Source organism: Rissa tridactyla, chromosome 2 (assembly GCF_028500815.1).
Source record: "Rissa tridactyla isolate bRisTri1 chromosome 2, bRisTri1.patW.cur.20221130, whole genome shotgun sequence".
Taxonomy (NCBI): Eukaryota; Metazoa; Chordata; class Aves; order Charadriiformes; family Laridae; genus Rissa; species Rissa tridactyla.
In genome coordinates, this window is record NC_071467.1 from 113637028 (window position 1) to 113658376 (window position 21349).

General features: G+C 43.5%; 1 protein-coding gene across 1 annotated transcript; it reads left to right on the plus strand.

Moving 5' to 3' along the window:
• Nucleotides 1–826: 826 nt before the first annotated feature.
• Nucleotides 827–20646, plus strand: PPP1R17 (protein phosphatase 1 regulatory subunit 17). Its single transcript, XM_054193151.1, has 5 exons — nucleotides 827–1232; nucleotides 7930–8039; nucleotides 9891–10043; nucleotides 11512–11673; nucleotides 18587–20646. The coding sequence occupies exons 2-5, from the start codon at nucleotides 7958–7960 to the stop codon at nucleotides 18664–18666; spliced, it is 477 nt and encodes a 158-aa protein (XP_054049126.1). The 5' UTR covers nucleotides 827–1232; nucleotides 7930–7957; the 3' UTR covers nucleotides 18667–20646.
• Nucleotides 20647–21349: the final 703 nt, after the last annotated feature.

Below are 21349 nucleotides of genomic sequence, written 5' to 3' on the forward strand. Positions count from 1 at the left end.
TGAAAAAAAATTCTTGGTGTACTTTACCTAGGAGCCTATGCTCCATTTTTTCAGGAGTGATTTAAGCTTTTATCAGCTTGCTTTTAAAAATAGGTCTCTGAGACACCTAAACACACACGACACTTACACTTTGCAGAACTGCACCTGAAACGTACGGGGTCCAAGGGTGCTGCACAGTTTGCAGCAACGGGAATTAGCACCTTGCCCCTTTTGGCCTCCTGTACAATATATTATTTATGAAAGAAACCTTGACTAATTTAAAGTATGCCATGCATGCTGGTGCTGCTGAATTGCGGTTGCTGAGTGGGGGGAAAGGGAAGGAGGAGATAACTGCAACTGCAAGCAGTCACAGTTTTTAAAGTTGTTTTAATAAAAGGGCATAGACAAAGCCATTTTTATTGCAAATGAATCCTAAGAGAGGGGCAGTTCACAGTCCCACCACTGAGTAGAGTGTTTCTCACAGAGGTTTTCAAATGTTTATATGTTTTTCCCTCAGTTGAAATAACACCTCCATCCAAAGGCATGGGCTAAAATAGGAGAGACTGGTCTCTACTGGCAAACAACTGGCAGCCACAGAAGACTTCCTGCCTGGCCCCATAAATACCATGCTTGTATAACTGGTTGTGGCCAGATACATACACAAACACCACAGTCATCGCCGAACCTCAGCACTGGAGACGGTGTCCATCACTTTCAGTGCTTATGGTGCTGCTCCTCGGCACGTGCCCTGCCTCCTCGCTCCATTTTTATCCTCCGCTCTCCCCTGGGTCCCAGGCGGCATCAGCCTCGCTCCCTCCCCTTGCCATTTTCCCTTGCGCCTCTTGACACGGCGGCTGCAGCTCGCCTTTTGGCTCTCTCTGCCGAAGCTTTCGCATCTCCCCCTGCTTCTCCGGGAGCAGCAGCCTCTGCGGCTCTTGGTGGTCGGGCAGGAAAGATGCCTTCGCCTTGAGGCGCTGCCGGTCTCCCCCCCAACACACCCCGTCCTGGTCCTTCTCCTTCGGCCTCAGCAACTCTTCGAAGAGGAAGGAAACAGGGTTGAACCCCGCCGGCGGGGCAGGGGAGCGGGTGATGCTCTTCCCCAGCCCTCCGGAGGACGCCTGAGCGCCGCGTTGCCATCGCGACGGACCCGCCGCTCCCTAGATAAGGCGGCGGCAGCATCGGCGGCAGCCCCAGCCCGGAACGGTCCCGCTCCAGCGCCGAATCGTACCCTCCCCATCGCCTCGCACCCCTTCGTAAGTACTTCATTCTCCCGCTTGGGTGGCTGCTTGCTTTGCTCTTTTCTTTTTTTTTTTTTTTTTTCTCCTTCTTTTTTATTTTTTTTTCTTCTTTTCTTTTCCCCCTCCTTTAGCAGCCACCTCCAGCAAGGCAAGTCGCCCGCGTCACCCGTGGGGACTCGCAGGAAAGCCCAGGGTCCCCACTCTGCGGGGAGCGGGCTGGGGATGGTCCCACGCCGGGGAAATTGGGGTGCGCCGGCGCCGAGGCTGGAATACATGGGATGGGGTCGTGGGGAGGAGAGCGCTTTAGCGACAACTGCTTCAACTAACTTTAGCTGCGGGACGGTGGGAGAGTTCACAAGCAGATAACACAAGCCAGCAGAGTGGGAACTGGCATCAGGACTTCTTATCCCCCTGCAGATGGCACGTGCGAGGGTTACTTTGTACCTCAAGGAAATAATTAAGGAAGGCTTTGTATTTTTTATTATCACCAAAGACAAAAACTTTGTGACCAGAACCTGTGCAAATGTATCTTAATTTTCTTTTTTTTTTTTTCCATTAATCAAAGTTTACCTGTTGGTATTTTGATTTTTTTTTTTACAAGTTTATGGGAGGTAGTGGGAGTCAGGCCACAGCCCAACCAGGGTTTTGAACTAGCGTCCAGAAACACACTGTCTGTGAGAGAAAACTATCCCTAGATAATTCTGTGGGATTTCTGCATCTATGCAATTATTAGTAGCAAAAACTTTGGGTGGAGGAATGCACCTGGCTCAGGTTTTCAAATACCTATGTGTTTCCTAAGAAGTTTTAAATATGCTTTTAAAAAATAAAAGTCAGACTAATCTGACAAGAATGCCTGGAGAGAACAGCCAAGTGCCCAAATAACTGAAGAAAAAAACTCTGTGGAGCAGCATGAGGCTGCATTCTGTGCCATGGAAGACATCACTCCAGTAGAGTAATATTAAACATATAGTAAAACTCATAAGGAAAAGTTTTGAACACAAAGCAGAAAAGGACTTTCAACTTTTAGGGCACCTGTTTTCTACTCTGACTGCAGTAGATGAGTTGCCTTGCTTTATTTACAAGATTTGCCCTGGAAGCAATTGTGATGGGGCTAGGATAGGACTAAGGTATGGGTGAAGGTGCATATTTGCTGGTAAAGGAGCCAAGTCTGCCTGCTGAGCACAGGTGGAAGGAGCCAAATGCAGCAAGGTTGGTACCATTCCCCTTGGCCCCTGAGCTGTTTCCGGTGAGCTCTGTGTTGGGAAGGTGGGTGCAATGTGACTACAGCCGGGTGATAGTATATTATTCCTTCTTTACACATTTATAAATGACTTGGTGCAAATAAGGGGCCTACTCACACTACAGGACCCTGCAAAGGACACGCGACAGAAGGAAGGTCTGTCTTTGCCTCCCACATAGGTTTAGGGAGGGAAGAGAAGAGCAGGTAAGGATGCTGGGAGCTTGTCCCTCCTTGCTCATTGCAACCAGACAAAGAGGGGCAAAACAAAAACCAGTCAGGAGACCGTAAGTGTGTGTGTGTGGTGGGAAGAGATGCACCATTCTTAAAGGGCAAACCCTGACGCCTGATCAGCTCTTTGGGCAGCGTAGCAAAGCATTGCCCTCGGTGGAAGCTGGACTGTCGCTGTTGGAGCCCAGCCTCTGCCTTGTGCCTGCATGGGGCAGCACACTGTAAGATATTCCCTCTTGTTCCCACTCCAATTGTTGAGCTCATCATCAGCAGCAAGGCCAGGCCCTGCCTATGGGAATGTGGACATGCACGTGTGTGTGCTGTCCCACCCCAGGGCCCCAGTTGCCCCCATTTCGGCTCTTGAACTCCCCTTCTCTCAGCTCATGGCAAAAATATGTTTTTACGAAGTGCTCTGGGTCCAGGAGAAGATAGGTACATAGTGTCATACAGGCTTCCGTGGCAACACTATTATCAACCTACCAAAATAAATACTCAATAAATTTAGATTGCCTGCTGCCACCAGACAAGGATGATGTCAAGAGTGTTTTTATTTATGAAGCATCCATGTCAACATGCCAACCATTGCTTTAATGATTATGTATGTCCTGCAAACTAGCGCATGGTTTTTCTTGGGGATTTAGTCAATTGCGGAAGCAAAACATTCCCCTGAACTAAAAAAAAAGTGGGTAATAAAAAAAGAAAAATCCATATACTTGTGGACAACACCACACGGTCTTTTGAAGTCCTCAGAAGCACAATTTGTGGAGACCTTACAAAGCGCCAGTTCACAAATTCTAAGTATTCAACATAGAAGGGAATGACACACACGCGTCATGCCTTGAATATACACCAGGGAGGACTATTGACATTGATGCCCACTGAGCCCCTGTAAACTTCGATAAGAATTGCAGATCAGAAATTCATTTCTCCATCTTGCAGGTAAGAATGATCACCTACTGACAACTCATTTGAGAACTGCATTATGCCTTGAGGCTGGATACAAATACACACATGTACCTAATTTCCATTAGCTGTATAGCACCTACAACCATTCAAATCCTAGGAGAAGTCAAGAAATGGAGTTGTAACTTTCCCCCATCAAAAGCTATTTCTGTGCCTAGTTAAGGTCAAATGAAAAAAAAAAAAAAGTCCAGCTCTTTAGTTTTGTTCTCAAAGCTTTAGTTTTCTATCTTACAAGGTCTCTTTCACGAGATTTAATTCCAAGTTGGTTTAAATGTCACATGATCAGATTCACATCATTTTGGTAGAAATACGTGAGAGTGGCTTTGTGGAAAATTCCCTAAGCTCTAGGCTGATTATTTGAGACAAATATCTACATTAAACCAACTGCACATTGAAATAGTAAAACAAAACTGGTTTCTTTGTCCATCTCTAGGCAAAATATTTTTACCTAACGGAAGCAGAGAACTGGTTGCGCTGGTGGACTTCTTCATGAAGCCCCACAATTTAAGCAAATAAAGAATCCTACTATTTGCCTGAATGTGTGTGTGTTTTAAGACTATGTTAGCGAGTCGTAGGGGTTGTACCTCTCCTTTCTCTGAATAGCTTTATTTGGGCATTTTAATCAAGCATATACACCAACTGAGAATTAAGAAAAAAGTTTTAGAGCGTGCTTTAAGTGACCTAGCTTAGTGAAAAGCGACCTAGAAAGTGAAAAGTTCAGATATTTGTGATCTGAATCGCCATCTCCTACAAAGGTGTCCTGCTGTTAGATGACAGTGACTCAGCAGGAGGGCTAATCCACCTGAGGCTGAAGTAGCTTTTGCTCCTGTCTGCACTTTTCAGTCTGCGTTATCATTCCTTGCTCTACTCTGACTCTAAGCAGAGCCGATCCTATTGAATGCCAAATGCTTTTACAAGGAGCAAATGCAAAAGTAAGTAATGCAAAGCTAGAAATTGTCTCAGCCTTTAGGGGAGCATTTAAGGCGTCTCCATCAGCTCTGTCTTTACCCAGAAGAGACTCCAGGTGACTCCTTTAGGCACATATCTCTGCAGGGGGTGGTCCAGCCACAGTCTCAGGCTAAATGACTATTGAATCCTAATTTGTATGGAAAAATCTATATCCCTTTCAGGAAGTGTCTCCTGCTGAGCGTGATTTAGGGCTCCACTGTAACCATTACAGTTGCACAAAGGATGAATGTGGCTCATTAGGTCGAGAGATAGAACAGAGGGCAAGAAAAAAAACAGAACCTCAGTCCATCACGTAAATGGCGAGCATTACCTACCAAGGTGACTGACAGCAGCAGAGAGCGCAGGCAGTGCTAGCATGAAGGCTGCTAGGAAGAGTTGCACTTAACACAAGAAAATCCGAGAACGTGCTTCCATTTGTAAAGGCACATTAATGACTTCATGCAGACCCCCATAGCAGTCTTCCTTCCCACGCAAAACGTTACTGGGGAATCTGTGTCTTTAGTGGCGGGAATCGATTTTAGTGGTTTGGGAAAGCACCATTACAATGCTCACATACATCACCTCTCCTTTGAACGAGAGCTCTGTGTGTAATGCGCAGCGACAGCGCGTAACAGCACTCACAGGTTTCCACATCGTATGCGATGTATATACGCCCAAGATACCAAAACTCACGATACATTTTGGGAATCTTTCTCTTTTTTCATTCTTTTGTCAAACAGACTGTCACAATGTTCAGAGTGGAAACACTTTTGTAAGCAAGGCAATGCTGGCTGCAGGGCAAACCTTTTTTTAAAAAAAGGGAGGTGCGTGTAGGAAGTTAGGCTGTAAAGCCATATTTTAAAGCTCTGCAGATGCCAAGGGCTTGGCATCTGTGACGATGAAAATGTGAAGACAGATCTAAGAGATTTATTTTAGAATACTGTTTTTCAAACTTCTGTATTAAGAAAAAATAATTAGGGAAGCCTCTCATAATCTACGTATACCAATCCTACATTAAGTCTCTTTACAAAGCTTAATTTTTATTAGGTGAAATAACTCAATTGAAAACTTAGCGAAATCAACCCAAAGTTAATCATATTTTATAAGGCATTTCCAGTCAGTATAATTTACTACCAATTTTACATTTAAATTTCACTATCTATCCTCAGTTTTTTTGCCTCAAGACCCGTGCAAAAAAAGTCCATAGTGTCTGAAACGGTATCCCTGATTTTACTGGAAACTTTCTAAACAGAGTACCCTTCAGAAAAGAACATTTTTCTTACAATCATAGTATTTAGCCAGCGTGCCCTCATCAAATCCTGGAAAATCAAATGGCACTGAGGAAAATAACCTCCCTCAAATCACAAAATGCACTGTGAGCCTTCATATGGCCAGATAATAAGTTTTTTGTTTTAAATAAAATTATGACTGCTGCATTTTAAGCCATAGCTATAGCTTACTTATACAGTGGATAAACAGAGCAACCATACCATGCTAAGGTGCATTCAAAGATTTCTTTATGCAGGGTCTTCCCAAGTGGAAGATTAATACTGTAAATGCAAATAAAGTCTCCAGGCAGTATAATCCTTTAGTACAGATGAGAGCCTGGACTAAGGTGGTTCTGCAGTGAGCAGACAGAGGTCGAACCCCTTATCGAGGCCTGATTCAGTAAGCTATTTAAGAATTTGCAGTATTTCACAAATTTTTGTGAATTTTGCATACTGAAGGGCATGGGAGTTCACCCCGTACGTACACTATGAGTCAATGTTCCTGACCTTTATTACTGTCCACCAGTGTTGCTCCGCTTACTCTGAAGTCACTGGAGTTTAGGACATGTTTTTCCATCCCCTGAAGAACTAGCTTAGTACATGATTATGAGTGCGACCTTTCATATTTTGTTTGGCAAATATTTATGTGACTGGATTTTCCTTGAGGATTAATTGCTCTTTACATAGACACAAGTTTAGTCATAGAAATGAGGTTAACTCCCCTACTGTTCTGTTTCTTGTTGACAAACAACCACTGCAATTAACAGAGAAATAATATGGGTAGCTTCTTTACCCACAGCAAGATAAAAACAAACTCCCACAGTACAGTCTTCTATTTTCCTATCCTCCTATTCACTGTTTTTCTCCAACTGCCTTTTCTTTCACCTTTCTCTTTTATTTACCTTTTATTCTCCACCTCCCCTTCCTCCCTTCATTTTTTCCCAGTTCCTCCTGTCTTTCTTCCATTATTCATGTCGTCTCCTGGTTTTTTTCTCTTCCTCATTGCCTTCCTCCTCCTTACAAAAAAATCACAGTCTGCTTTTATCCCCCCATTTTATTCTCCAAAATGGAGAACAGAGTTTGTGAGTAAGAAACTACCACAGCAGTTACTGGCTGAAGGGAGACGATACCCAGAGCCCTCAGACCGCACCTTCAGGTTGAAGGTTTTTTCCTTTAACATTGTTCTGTCATTATGACGGGTGTCTGCTAAGCAACCATAGCAATGATCAGCAGTTAAAAAAAAAAAAAAAAAAAAAAAAAGGCCTAATTTCCTTCTTCCTGTGATGGCATCTGGGGTGGTCCCAGAGTGGCCGAGTCCAGGATCAACTCTCAGCTTGGGGGATGCTGGGGGAGCTCAGGTAGGAGGCTGGGCTCCAGGAACCCTCTGCAGTTGCGAGTAAAGGAGGATAAACCAGTGAAAACAGCAATACAGTGAGACCTATAGAGCACAGGCGCTTAAGCAGCTTTCTGAAACGGGTTCTCATGCTCTTACCAAGGTGATGAGTAATTCTACTTCATGCTGGCTTTCGGATCTGTGGGCACTGGCCATCTTTCAGAGGCAGCACTCACACCTAGGTCTTCAGGGGTATCCAGGCTCTCTTAGAGGAGCTGGACTTGTAAGACTACCTCAACAGCATTCGTAATTAGAGTTAGAGAAACACCAAATATGATCCTTAGTTTTCAGTTGAGAAAGCATGTAGAAGAAAACCAGAACAAAACATCCTATTTCCTAGCATTTCTTTTGTGTATGTGATAACGCTTTCTGCATGATCACAGTCAGTATTCTGTAGAACCAACGTATTTGCCATGCTAGTGAGGTTTTCTTACAGCAAGGCAAGTGGAAAATGAGGTATTGTGTGTGTAACCAAGGCAGTGAATAAATGCATCTCTTATCACATGTGAGCAAAATCAAGCCAGAAGACTGCATGACAGAGAGCAGCTGGAAGACAGGAACTTCTCATGATCTGGCTAGCAAGTGGATACATAACACCGATATGTCTGTTTTATGTCATGCTGCCTTTTTTTTTTTTTTTTTTGCCTTTTTTTTTCTTTTTTTATGTGGTAGCCTCAAAGGGGGAGAAAAGCCCATTTCAATGATGTCAACAGAATGTGTTCAGCCACTTGATATCCCAGAAGACAGACTGGACAAGCGAGATTCACACTGTAACCATTTAGGTAAGTGTTATTAGATGATGTCACTGCAGTAATTGGGAGAGGCGTTGTCTTCACATCATTAGGTCCTGTCCAGTGCCCGTTTTTCCCCTCCAGCAACACAACTGAGCCCTCATGAAACCTGATAGATTACACCTTCTGCTGACACTTCTGATGCCAGATGGAAAGGCAAAGAGCGTTTTTCCTGCGTATAAATATCAGCCAAAGCTCTAGAGCGAAGGTGATTAAAGAGGAGAAAGGAAAAAGTCATTGTTCTTTTCCCTGGTAGAAAAAGTAGAGCAGTTTCTTCATTTATACCATAATAAACAGAAAGCTAGGATATAGCTGAGCCTTCCCTGAGCACTTTTTACATATGCAATTTCAGTAAAAGATTTGAAACGCCCGCTTTTGCCTCCACTGGGGCGGCTTTCAAAATACTTTTTCTCCTTCATCGTCAATCTGTTTCCTCTCTTGAACCTATTTCATACATAACTTTTGCACTGAGAGTACCAAAGGCATCTTTGCCCCACCACGCTGCTAAATACCAGACTTCATACTTGATAGATGTTCTTTTTGCATATTCATGGTCTTTGCCTCTGCTTCAAATGTTATTACTTCGCTCCTGCCTTGCAAAATTGTCATAAAGATTTAGCAACCCAGAAATAAAAATCTATTTGCTCAGTGTTACCCGTGTGATGACAATAACAAAACACAAATGCAATTTCACTTGCTTGTCAAAAAAAGTGCCTCGCCGCGGGCAAGCATAATTTTATAAACTTTCTTTATCTGGCCTGCAAGGAAGGTATCCTAGTTCTGCCTCTACCACACAGCATTTCTAGCTACAGGCACCTCTTTTACAGCTGCTGGCATACCAAACATAATTGTTCCATGAGATTACTTATTTAAATAAGTACAAAACGTGTCCCATTCTACAGTTGGGAAATCGAGGCAGCGGGAGGTTAAACGAGCTCATTAGGACTGCGCGGGAAAACTGTGAGGGCTGGAAAAAGACCCCACATCTTCCAGGCACTTCACCTGCAGGTTGTCCTTCCCATATCTACCCGCAGGCTCACAGATGTACAGCTGCCTCCAATAGCGCGAGAGAGCCTGGAACGAAGTCCCGTTGCAGCCAAGTCTGCAGTCAGGGGTTGGGTGGGGGTAGAGGACCCTGCTGAACTCAAACAAGCAGCTTTTAAGAAATCAAAGCATTGGCTTGCGTGATGATACTAATGACAGGCTAAATTCAATATTTTCAGCTTGCATAAGCACCCAGAAATGCCGATCCTTGCAGAAAAACCGTGCTGACCATCTGAGTCATCTGAGTCAAGGCTTGTTTTAAGGGAAAACCAAAAAATCCAGGGTAAAGTTACATAAATCAAAAGCGAATACCGACTGCTCAGTGGCTCTGGAAATAAAGCCAACTCTCGAAGGGAACAATATACTGGCTCGGTTTACCAATACCTCAGGCCGAACCCGCACACATAAATCTTTCCTTCACAAAAGAGCCCTTGTAACTCTTGAAGACAGCCCGCACAGTTAGCGCTGGACGAAACAGGAATGGCCATGGGACCTCCGCACTCGATGGTGCAGCCTTGCCCCTGCCATGTAACACACCGCTACCCACAACTCTCTGCCTCTGTTTTATGTCTACCACCTAGAACACAGGAGGACCACCTAAGTCACTTGACTCCCACGTAGTATGGCACAGAGGCCTCTTGTACTGACTATTTAAGAGATGTTTCTCCACAGGCATTTTAATCTACTTGAACGAAGGCAGTATTATTAAAACTTTTATTTTTACCATCTGGTTTATTAATTCACCTCAGTTTCAATTTCTATCTTTTTCTTTTTTCATTTGTTTTCCCCTCCTTGTAGAGGATCTTTCAGAGCAGCTGATTAAGAGCTGTGACCTCAAAAAGAAACCAAGAAAGGCTAAAACCATACAGGCTTCTCAAAACACTGAGCAGGACCAAAAAAAGCCAAGGAGAAAAGATACGCCGGCTTTACACACCCCACCACCCCTGACAGGTAAGCGATACATCTCCTGACTTCAAAAATCTCAGTTCAACTGAGTGGATGGAAAGGACCAGAGAACCTTCATTCACTCATATCACCTTGGAGGTGGGCAAGAAGGCAGCTTCATGCCATGCGCACCTGGGAAGGCAGGCAAACAGAGAGGATGACTTTCTCAAAGGCATTGCCTGTTAGACAAAGGGGATTTTTTTCAAAGGGTCAGGGAATACCAAGGTGGGTGGGTGCGTGCTCCTGAAAAACGTGCTCCCTTGGGGCGCATAGGCTTACTGCCTTTACGTGATAAATGATGTGTATTTATCTATAGCTGCTGAGCCATGCCTGGTGTCCCAATTCAATCTGGTCCAAAATCAAAAAGGATCCAGTTCAGCCCCTGCACTCTCTTGTGAAACTCGTACCCAGTGCTCAGGGGGAGGATGAACAGGGACAAGGCTGGGAGGAGACCAGAGAGGCACACAAGCCGGCTGCGGGTTGCTCCTCCTGGAAATCGCAGGGCGCTTGCGTTTATGGGGACTCTGGCAAAGGGCGGGTGTTTTGGGAAGCCAGAAACCATCGCAGCAACAAAGGGGCTCCTTGTAGGATGCTCCCTGGTGCTGTGCATCTACAGACCTCTGAAGCTCAAGAGCCAAATGCCACCAACCTGGGGAAGGGAAGAACGAGCAGAAGACTGCCACCGAAACCTGACGATCTTCCAAGACCAGCAGCAGGAATAAATGTTTGTCGCTTCTCTCTGCTAACAAGCACTCCTTGTTGTGCTCTCCAGGGAGAGAGCTGTGCTCTTGTATCCACTGCATTGAGTTCTTCTTCCCATGCCGCACATACACAGAGGAGTTAGCTGGTAACTACTTGCATGGCCCCCTGTGTACCCACAACAATTCACCAAGTCAAAAACAAGCAGCTGGGATTTTCCAGTGTTTGTAATCCAGATATTGAACTCAGCACCTTTGACTCTGTTCAGCTCTCACATGTATCTGCCCCTCCATGGTTTTCTCCTAGGGAAGAGCTGCTCAGAGCCTGGAGAGGTGCATTTTATGCCCACAGTACTCATACCATAAAGAAAACAGAGCTTCACTACTTAAAATAAGCTGTTTCTGTGCGGTCACATTGCCTCCCAGCAGAGGCTTGAACATCTGTATGATTAAACTACTTTGATAAGATGTCTAAGCTTCTGGAATAGAAGATCGCACTCATCTTTACCGTGATTTCTGATGGGTTGCACTTCAGTCCATTAAGTGCAACCAGAAACCAGGTGACCTGATAGCATCACTGTCTATAGTCTATGGGATTGAGTTGGAGGAAATGTATACCCTTGCAAAACCTAAAGAGTAGGTACACCATGCAGAACAGGTCATCCATTTGTGCAGCCTTACTTCAGAGCAGTCATTGTGAAAGTTACACAGGTACAAATTTCTTCAATGTGAACAAGGCTGAAGTGGCATTTAATTTTTTTTTTTCTTGCCTGCAGGCATACTTTCAGACTTTTCTGATAATCTGCTGAAAAGATACGGTATCACAGAGAAGCCACAGAGAGAGAGAGTGAGTCCAGGCTCTCAGATCACTGAACTGGAGCAGAAAAAGCCCAGGAGAAAAGATACGCCTGCAATACATATCCCACCCTTGATAATAGGTAAGAAACTTACTTAGGTAAAGGTGCGCCAAAGAGGAAGCAAAACGTGGCTACCGTCAGTGGTCCGCTTGGGAGGAGGCTGGAAGGAGGTTGTTCTGCCCAGTGTGCTCAGCAGTTCCTGCTGAACTGGACCTATTTGATCAAAGTGTATAATAGCAGTGGTGGCTCATGGAAAGTCTTTTCTGTATTTGCTACTCATGGTTTTGGGACAGAAGGGTAGGGGAGTAAGAGAAGACATTAAGTCACTTGATTATCTATCTCTTGCAAACCTGATCCTACTTTTGTAAAAGGCCAACTACTGCCCTGCTTTTCAAATTGAGCACATGCAAATTTTTAGGTCACCAGCACTATACTAACATAGCTCACACTGTCTCAAACAACCTGGAGCAAACTCATCCTGATTAACCTTCTCTCCATTCCACAGTCCCTAACATGCACTGAGGAAACCAAGCTGTGATGAACTTCTCATTAACAGCACCTTAAAGAGGGTTCTGTGCTTCTGGCATAATACACAGTGCAGCAGCTAATTTGCTTGGTGACCATATGAAGTCAGCCAGACATGTTTTGGTCCTAAGACCCTTTGTTTGTTGCATTTCCCATATTCCTCTATCACAAAAGAGCATCAATTCACCAGTATTTCTGAAGGTCGTTGAAGATGTAAAGCACTGTGTAAATGTTAATTACTACTGCTAGCTAGGGATGCAGGAACTGGTGCAAGCTTGTATACTACGCACCAGCCCTTTCCAGATCACAGGATGGAGCAAAAAACGAATGAACTAATGAACAAATGAATGAACAAAACCCAAACAAACACCAGATCCAAAACTAGTGCCAAAACTGGAAAACACTGTTGCCTTAGGAACCTCTTGTATGAACTAATTTTGCAGTGGGCTGGCGCTATCCAGCTGTGAGGCACACTAAATGAAGAGGTCCTGAGACAGATACTCTGGCCCTGAGCAAGTGCTCAGTACATCAACCACCTGAAATTCAGGTACACTTTGAATGGAATTTCCTGTATACCTAATAATTACAAGGTGTGCAGATGACTGCATCCATCCAAATACGCACTTGGATTTGTAGACATCTCCTTTCTTTGTGAATTGGAGCCTTCATACCTGACTTAAACCTGTGTAAGAATTCTTTTCATTTAATCAGTATGAGGCTCCCAAAAGCAGGGACTACGTTTGCAGGACCAAGGCAGCAAGCATGGTGAATACTAGTGCCTTGCCTCAGGCACTGATCTGCCTCAGGAAAATGCAACGCTCATGGAACTCAAGCATCTCAATGGCTTGCGGCATCGGAGCTGCTGTGAGTGAGTCACTGGAAACCCGGTCCAATCATCTGCTGGGGGAAATGGAAGCTATCATACAATTTCTGAGCCCAACTGCAAATGCTCCACTTCAAAATATTTAATATAGAGCACTGATAATGAACCGCTTATATAATTGCTGGAGGAAATTACCCAGCAAATTACCCAACATTTCACATGACAAATAAATTAGGTAGGAAAAAATCATAGTCTTTTAGGGATCAATTCAGAAACAGAAGCAGAGGCAAAGTTTATCAAACCATTGGTAATAAATATTAGTCCTGTGTATCGTACTTGAAGCCTACTCTTCCCATGGACCTTGGAGGAGAGACAAGAAATTATTTTGGTCAGTTCGAAAGCACCCACAAGAAAAGTTGCCTTTCGCCATTTATAACACCATTGAAGATGCTGCGTGTCCCTTGCACTTCAGGGTATACACGGGGAAGGAGAACCTGAAAGCGAAACAAGTCTGATTGATAGAAATCAAAGATGAAACACGTGACACTGAAACTGAGAGGCTTGACTCTTCTTTGGTTTAAATGTAATTGCTAGCTAAGAGGATGCAGCAAGGGTGAATTATTTCCTTGACCTGCCTCAACAGCACTCTGGTTGGCTTACCACCTAGTCACTTAGGACCTCAGGTTTCCACCCTAGCTTTAACTAGCTCAAGTAGGCACTTAAGAGAGAAATAAGAATCATTGTAAGGGTCTTCACCTCCTGCCTCCCATGAAGACTTCCTCTTTAACTTTGAATAATTTTCAAAGTGAAAAGAAGCTAATACAATTTATATGGTAACAGAAGCATGTTATAAATCCCAAATGATTTGGCAATCAAAAAACTCAAAAGGGAAGAGCGCAAAAAAAGAAAAGTGCAGTGACCTTCAAATATGTGACAAAATTCAAACTGTGTGCATTTGCTGTTGGGGAATGATAGAAAGTAATGCATTTTTCAGCCGTTTGCAATTATCCCTCCAATAACACTTTCTTGCCTACTGGTGAAGCCACCTTCCAGCACTCAGCATGGAGTCAGAGCAGCCGGCTAGATGCTCCAGCTTTTCCAGATCCTGTATTCTGGGTCCATTTCCCAACGACTGACCCCCTGTGGCAGACTTGTGCCTGTATCAGGGGCAAAGCAGCCTGTGCGTTCGAATGCCTGAATTTCATTCCCTCCCTACTTTAAGCACGCATATTTTCTTCTCAAGATACATACCAACGTACAGCGTTCTGCTGGTTGAAATTCGCCAGCGGTGGCTCCGTGACTTGCTATGAAAAAGCGACTCATTGTGGCTGAGGGCTGCTCCAATATTTACTACTTGTTTACTTTCAGGGTTATCCCATCAGGTAGCAGACAGAGCACAAACAAACGGAGCTCTTGCGGAACTGCTGTGCGAAATAGAACCTGAATTATAGACTCGAGACCTGAGGAGCCCCGGCAGGGCTACGTGCGCTAAATAAATATAGACAGGCCTTTCTGTCCCCGTCTCCCTGTTATTGGCGTGGCTGCCGTCAGCAGCACACTCAGTGCCGCCTCCATCCCTTGCGACCTGCTAATGAGGATTGTCCCCGTTTCTAACATTTCCCCTTCAGATCCCTCCCAAACGCCACTTCCAGATGCCAATTCAACAAGCTCCGCTTAATTGCTTGTAGTAACAGAGCTTAATTACTAGATTATCTTTTTAAGCAGCTGTCCACACAAAGAGCTTCGTTGTAAATGTAGATAAAAATGGCAGCTGTGTTATCTCTCTCCGTTTTGACCAGCTGGTTATGAGCACTTCAGGATGGTCCCTCTCCTTCTTGGGTGACCAGAGATATTTTCTATCGCAAATAAAAGCAAGTCGAACAGACCACACAAAGTGATGAAAATTAATGTAGCTACCACACGGCACATGATCCAAGTGAGAAATAGAATCAGTTTTACACCTTGCAAACACCCAAGAGGGCTGCTAAATTAGGATCTGAACATTCCTGAATGCAGGAACCCATGGCTACCTGTTGTCTGCAGAAGGAGACTGAGGAAATCGGTCCTTAGACAGCTTAAATGTCTAATCCTTGGCATCACAAAACCCTCCCCTACAGGGGTTTGACTTTTAAATTTATTCAACCTTCAAACTCCTACAGAAGTGGCGCAAATAAATTATGCCATGTGCGTATAAATGAGCCATGAGCAGAGGTCCCCTCCAGTGGCCAGCTCTCCTTCAGTCAGTCAACACCTTGGCTTTCTGAAGGGATTAGACTAGAAGACAAAATATAATCACAATTCTAATATGGTTTTTTTTTCCCTCTCACATGACAGCAAATGATTTGAATCTGATCCAAATCCTGTATTCAGCTCTGGGGCACTCTATTGCCATCCTCACTTAGCAATATATTCAATTAACTGAAGTATTTCTGAGAGATCTTCAGGCCTGTGGGTTTGAGCAGGAATGTAAATACATGTGTAAATATGGGATCACGGTTCCTGAAATGTGTCTGCTTAGGGTTTCTTAATCAGATCAGAGATAACTAGTAAAACCACAGTTCCAGACCCTCATTCTCCCTCATGCCCTAGAAAACTAGTTAAGGTAGCTCCTTTTGGATAACATCAACCACCCAGTGAAAAATCTCTGAGTGACGCAGGAGAAGTACAGCAGTTTAATGTCATCTCGTGTCCTTTTCCAGTGCAAGGGATGTGACTGGAGCAGTCCAACGCTCTTCCAACCGAGCTGCAGGAGTTGTCCATAAGCAGTCAAGGGGAACTGGTGACATCTTGGTGGTTTTCTGATTTACAACCCAGGAGGAGTAGCTTAGATCTAGGTGACACGTGGCAAATGGTTGATTTAAGCCAGCTTCTGTTTCTGCCTACGTTTGAGCTTCCTAACAGAAGCTCCCATGTCTCTGAGCCTTTGAGGCCCTAGTCTCTAGCTAAACATTGCAAGTAGTTGCAATTTCTGTTGGGGAAAATACGGCTACATCCTATTTCTCTGCTGTTTTCATTAGTCAGATCTCTTGGCAGATATTAACAGAACAACCTACCAATCCTTAAAACAGACCTGCAGGATGAGCTGCATTTCATAATACACACAGCTGGGAAAACAGAGGCGGGGAGGCTAAGTGATTTACTTAAACAGTAAACAGAGAAAGACTGACTTACAAATGTTCCCCAATTCCTAATCCTGCTCACTCCTTTAAACCCAGAATTTCCAAACCACATAGAGTAAAGCACACTTTCCCCACAAGTGATCAGTGGCATTATATCAAAGAAAATAATCCTTTCCCTGTTTTATGGAAATAATTCTTGCAAAGACATCCCATTTGTATCCTCCCTCCACCATTTTGCATTAAAAGGATGATTTTAAAGGCACATAGTTGTCCTTGAAGTTGCTGGTGGTCCATGGTCTGGAAAGTTAATAACTTGCAGCTCCAGGCTGCATCCTCCTCTGAACTTTGAATCCTGAACTCTGCTGAAAGCCTTTGGAGTTCATCAGTCACTAAAGTGATGCATCATCTTGCTATGGATTGTGGTAAGCATCTGGCCCGCTACTGATGTGGGTCCAGCTAAGAGCTGGAAAAATTGGCCTGGCTGCCACCTTCCAGCTGTCTCTAGCTCTAAAAAGGCTAGCTTATGTGCTATAATCAAGCCATCAGAATTACATAAACATACTTTTCCTTCATCAATTCATAATTCAAATAAGAGACATGATTATGAAGCACAGCGCAGCTTTATTTAGCTTACATTCCTGATTTCTTATTCCTGAGTTTACTCAGAAGATAGGTTAGCTCTCATCAAATGATCCATTGTAGCTTCACACTTCAAGCATATTTTAGCTATGTCTTCCTCATTCCTCAAGTGCTCCATGAAGAAAAAATGACAACAATAAAAAAAACCACTTTCCCCTCCCGCACCCTGCCCCCTAAATCCCAAAGGCAACAGGAAAAAAAAAAAAAGTCTGTATTTGCCTAAGTTGTCTATATGAATAGAAGTCTGGGTGGGGAACATTTTTATCCATCTCCATAAAATGGCGTAATTCTTTGCAGTTAACAATGGTGGTTACTCAATTGCTGCCTGAGTAAATGAAGTCCTTTGTGTTTCAAAATAATATTCATTCATGCCTTTCAGTTTATCTCATGGTCCTGCTGAAACCAGCTAGTTCACAAGACCGGCATGTAAATGAAGCAGGAGCTAACTTAAATGAAGGGCAGTATAGGTTAATATTTTCATTAATTCATCACCTCTTGAAAAGACTCCAAAGTTGAAGAAAATCTTCCTGTGTGGTATTGCTCTATTTTCAGAGCTTGTCAAGACTGAAAGCCTTCTCTGTGAGAGGGCTTTCGATGCAGAAAGAAGCAAAACAGGTTGGTTTGACTGCACGGCTCAGCTGGTTAACGCAGACTGAGAGCAAACAGCAGGAGACCAAATTAGGGAGAGATTTCATTGATCTCCACACAATGGTAAACCTCATCCTGTTTTTAGACTACGTTAACCTCCACACCAAGGAATGTGGGCATAAAATATATCTCACAGGTCACTTGCTTTTTACTGGGAACAAGCAAAACCAAGCCAACCTGTTAAAACAGGGATGAAGAACATTTTCTCTCTAACACATTGTCCTCTCTTCACTCAATGAATTTAATTTCTAATAGAGAGAACAGTTACAGTAATCATAATATCTTGGTATCACACAAAAGACTCAAGATTCGTAAGGGACTTAGAGTTTTAAGTGTGAGAGAAAGACAGACAGAGAGAAGCGGGGAGAGAAAGATACTTGTGGAAGGTATGATCCACGACCTATCTATATAATAGAGGAGGACTTTGGAAGAAGGCAACACTTATACATGGAAAGATACTTCACACAGCATACCTACAGCTGATGAAAAGGTTCCTGGAATCCCCATGGTGTGCTTGAACTACGAAATCAATTCCCTTTCAATATCATGCCATATTGTTCTTCGTGGCTTTTGTGATAGGGATGAAGCTTTATTTTTCTTCTAGGATGGCTAGGCTTCAAAGCTTGTTAAGATCCTAAACATCAGTAAGCCATATACTGCCTCAAAGCCTTCAGTAACGTACCTGAGTGTTTTAACATTGATCTTAATCTGGTTGCTTTTGCAATTTATTGATATGCGGGTATTCTAACTTTTGTCTCTTTTTGCATCTGCATTTGCAAATTCTAAGTAATATTGCTGTGTACATATAGAAAACAAGCATGCATATACATGTTCGCATAAACTGACTGAGTCACAAAGATTAATCACAGTGTTTATTTCATCATGCAAGCTCTTCCCCTTTTATAGCTTCCCAAAATCTTTTAACAAACAGTTTCCCACATGAAACTCCGGTGCCTCTTTTCACAGGTAGCAGAAATATGCTGGATTTAAGAATGCCTGATAAATTTAGCTAAAAATGCAGTGATCCAGTTCTAGTTCACTAAATATCAGGAGACTGATGCGTCAAAAATAAATGAGGAGTAGCTCCCATGATGCTGGAAAACTACTTAGGATCAAGAAATTAGAGAGAACTGAAGGATTCTTCTTATTCTGATATTTTTCTAAAGAAGTAATATTTTAAATCAACTCCTTTTCTCTCTCTCTCTTCTTTTTTTTTTTTTTTTGTCCTGCTGTTTTTAAGGCACTAAGCTGCTTACAGAAGAAAAGCAAACAGTGATTATGGAAGATGAAGAAAAGGATGGAGACACAATCCCCAGTTAAGATTACAGTGATATTTCCAATAATGCAGTGTAAATAATTCTGGGTCATTCAAAGTGGCAGCACATAGGAAAAACAGGCCTTTCATTTTTATAAATAATAATTTTCTCAAGCATGCACTTGAATTTAAAGTCTCTTCAAGTGCTTATCCGCATCTCATAAAATCCCAGCAAGCATCATAGGAGACGACGACAGAAATTTCACTTACATGCGGAGTTGGAAGGATTCGCTTGTCTTACTAAAAGCAGCTTTCCAGGATCTTTGTCACTGAGGAATCCACCTCAGACCAGATCTAGCTTTGCGCAGCGTGGTGAGAAGGGTTAACACAAAGGACACCACCAATGTGCTGTACCTGGCACTAGATACCAGAGCGGTTGGTAGCACAAGGCCATAAAACATCAACCGATGATTCAAATTGCATTTTTCTCCTGACGGTTCACCTCATTCGTCCAGCTTTCCTCTGCTGGAATAACACTGACCACGGTGCAAATTCCCACGTGGGATAGATGGAGAGAGTGGGAGGGCAGGAATCAACTCCAAGAGTCCCTGAAATGCAAAGCAAGCACTTCCTCTGCCTTATCTGCTCATGACTTGTATTTGTGAGGAGAAAAAAAGGTAGATTTACTGCAGTACAAAAACTTACAGCTAAGGGCTGCCAACGCTGACACGTCAAAGGGAACGGAGGGCAGAGACACAGAGAAGAGACACATACGGGAAGTGCAGCGCCTGCCTGTTGCACCAGGGCAGACCATGGATTTTTTTTTTTTTTTTTTTTCTCTTTCAAAGGTTTTATTCCTGGGTTGGTGAAAGACAAACTAGTTGGAGAGTTGATCCTTTTACACCATATTTTTTCTTTTGTCATCTGCTTTTTAAACGGATTCCTAGGTTGTCAGTTAGGAGGGTCTGCCAAGATCAAAAATCACAAGGGGGGGGGTAAAAACTGAGTGAAAGGAATAGCATTACTCCATGGCATACGCATACTGAAAGGTGGGACAGCACCATGCTTTTATTTTTCTTTTTAATAGTTTACCTCATTGATTCAGCCAAGAATTGTTTCCACAGCCAGCTACAGCCTTCGGCATTTGTACAGAGACAGGTACTTGTAGAATATTATACAAAATAGGTAGAACTGGGTAGTTTTGTGCTTAACTTAATAGCTCCATGCGCTAGATGGAGCAGTGCTGCCGGCTGGACCCTTAGGACCTCAGCAGAGGGGTTAAAGATTATTTAGCCTGGCAGGCTGAATTTAGTTATCTTTTTAACTAAGACCCTTAGGCAGACAGCTGAGGAGCACACTAGTTTGGACTTCATTTGCCACAGTGACTGACCCAGCATCTTTCATGACAACGCAGTCGATTCGCAGATATCCAGCTTCAAGATGTAATCAACAAGCTTATAATAAATAATCGTGAATTAAAGTGTACAAGAGGCCAGCTATATTATTAATGGGATGCCTGACACCTAGGAGGTGTACTTTTTTTTTAATCCTGTTAATCTATCAGTGAGATGAGATAATATTTAAAATATAATCAACCGATAGTTCATATAACAACACTCATGTAAGGTACACAGTAAACTATGTCACAGCAAGTACGTGACAAGAAATACGTGCAATCTGAGTTGGCTTTACCAGTGAAGATGGTGAATATTGTCAGTGCACAATACAGCAAGAGTGAGAGTGTGGAGTCCTGAAAAGATTCAAATGACCATCAGCAACGGATTAGCTATGAAAATGCACATCTTCAGACATGAAGGCCCTTTAACAGCACAAGGAAGGAGCACAAACAGGATGCAGCTGACTTCACTGGTCTAAAGAGGATTCGTTTCCAAGCCTGGGGAATGCTGACCCAGCTTAATATGAGAAAAAAGAGCACCCTTTAAGCCTAGCACTATATGTTCTTCGCCAAAGAGGAGTTACAGTCCCAGTGACACCTCTGACGGCACAGCAGCCTAATTTACCATCCCTGTATAGATCAACTTGAAGCCCAGCCATAAAAATGCCGCGACATCCATCATTTGCTGCAGTTCATTTAAAATTGCATATTCATAGCGTGGTAATTCAGTATTTACTGTTTTTCCACCCAGGAGCAACACGAGCAACTAAAAAGTCATTTTTCACTTGGTCAATTAAGTAAATAGGAGTTTTTGCAATGTTCCTGGGAAGCAGTGTGATGAATCGTTTCTCAAAGCCTTCACCTGCCTCATTGCACTCAGTGAAAGTGTTAAATGTTACTTTATTTAGGAGTAAGATACAATTTTTTTCAAATCAGATAAACGCTGCCCCTTGCCCCAAAACAAAGCCTTTAGGTGTTGCAGAATCGTGTGTGGACTGTCCAATGCCATGAATGTGGTCTATGTCAGTCAGTCTCTGAACTCTCCCTTTAAGACCAGCGAGTGCTAAAACTGCAGAGATTGCTCTCCCAGGCAAATGGCTGGAGCTGGTGTGTTCTGGGGCAGAAAAGCTTTTGTACCCAGTGTCCCCCAAAGGTCACAGAATCACAGAATGATCACAGAATGGTAGGGGTTGGAAGGGACCTCTGGAGATCACCTAGTCCAACCCCCTGCCACAGCAGGGTCACCTAGAGCAGGTTGCACAGGAACGCGTCCAGGCGGGTTTTGAATATCTCCAGAGACAGAGACTCCACCACCTCTCTGGGCAGCCTGTTCCAGTGCTCTGCCACCCTCA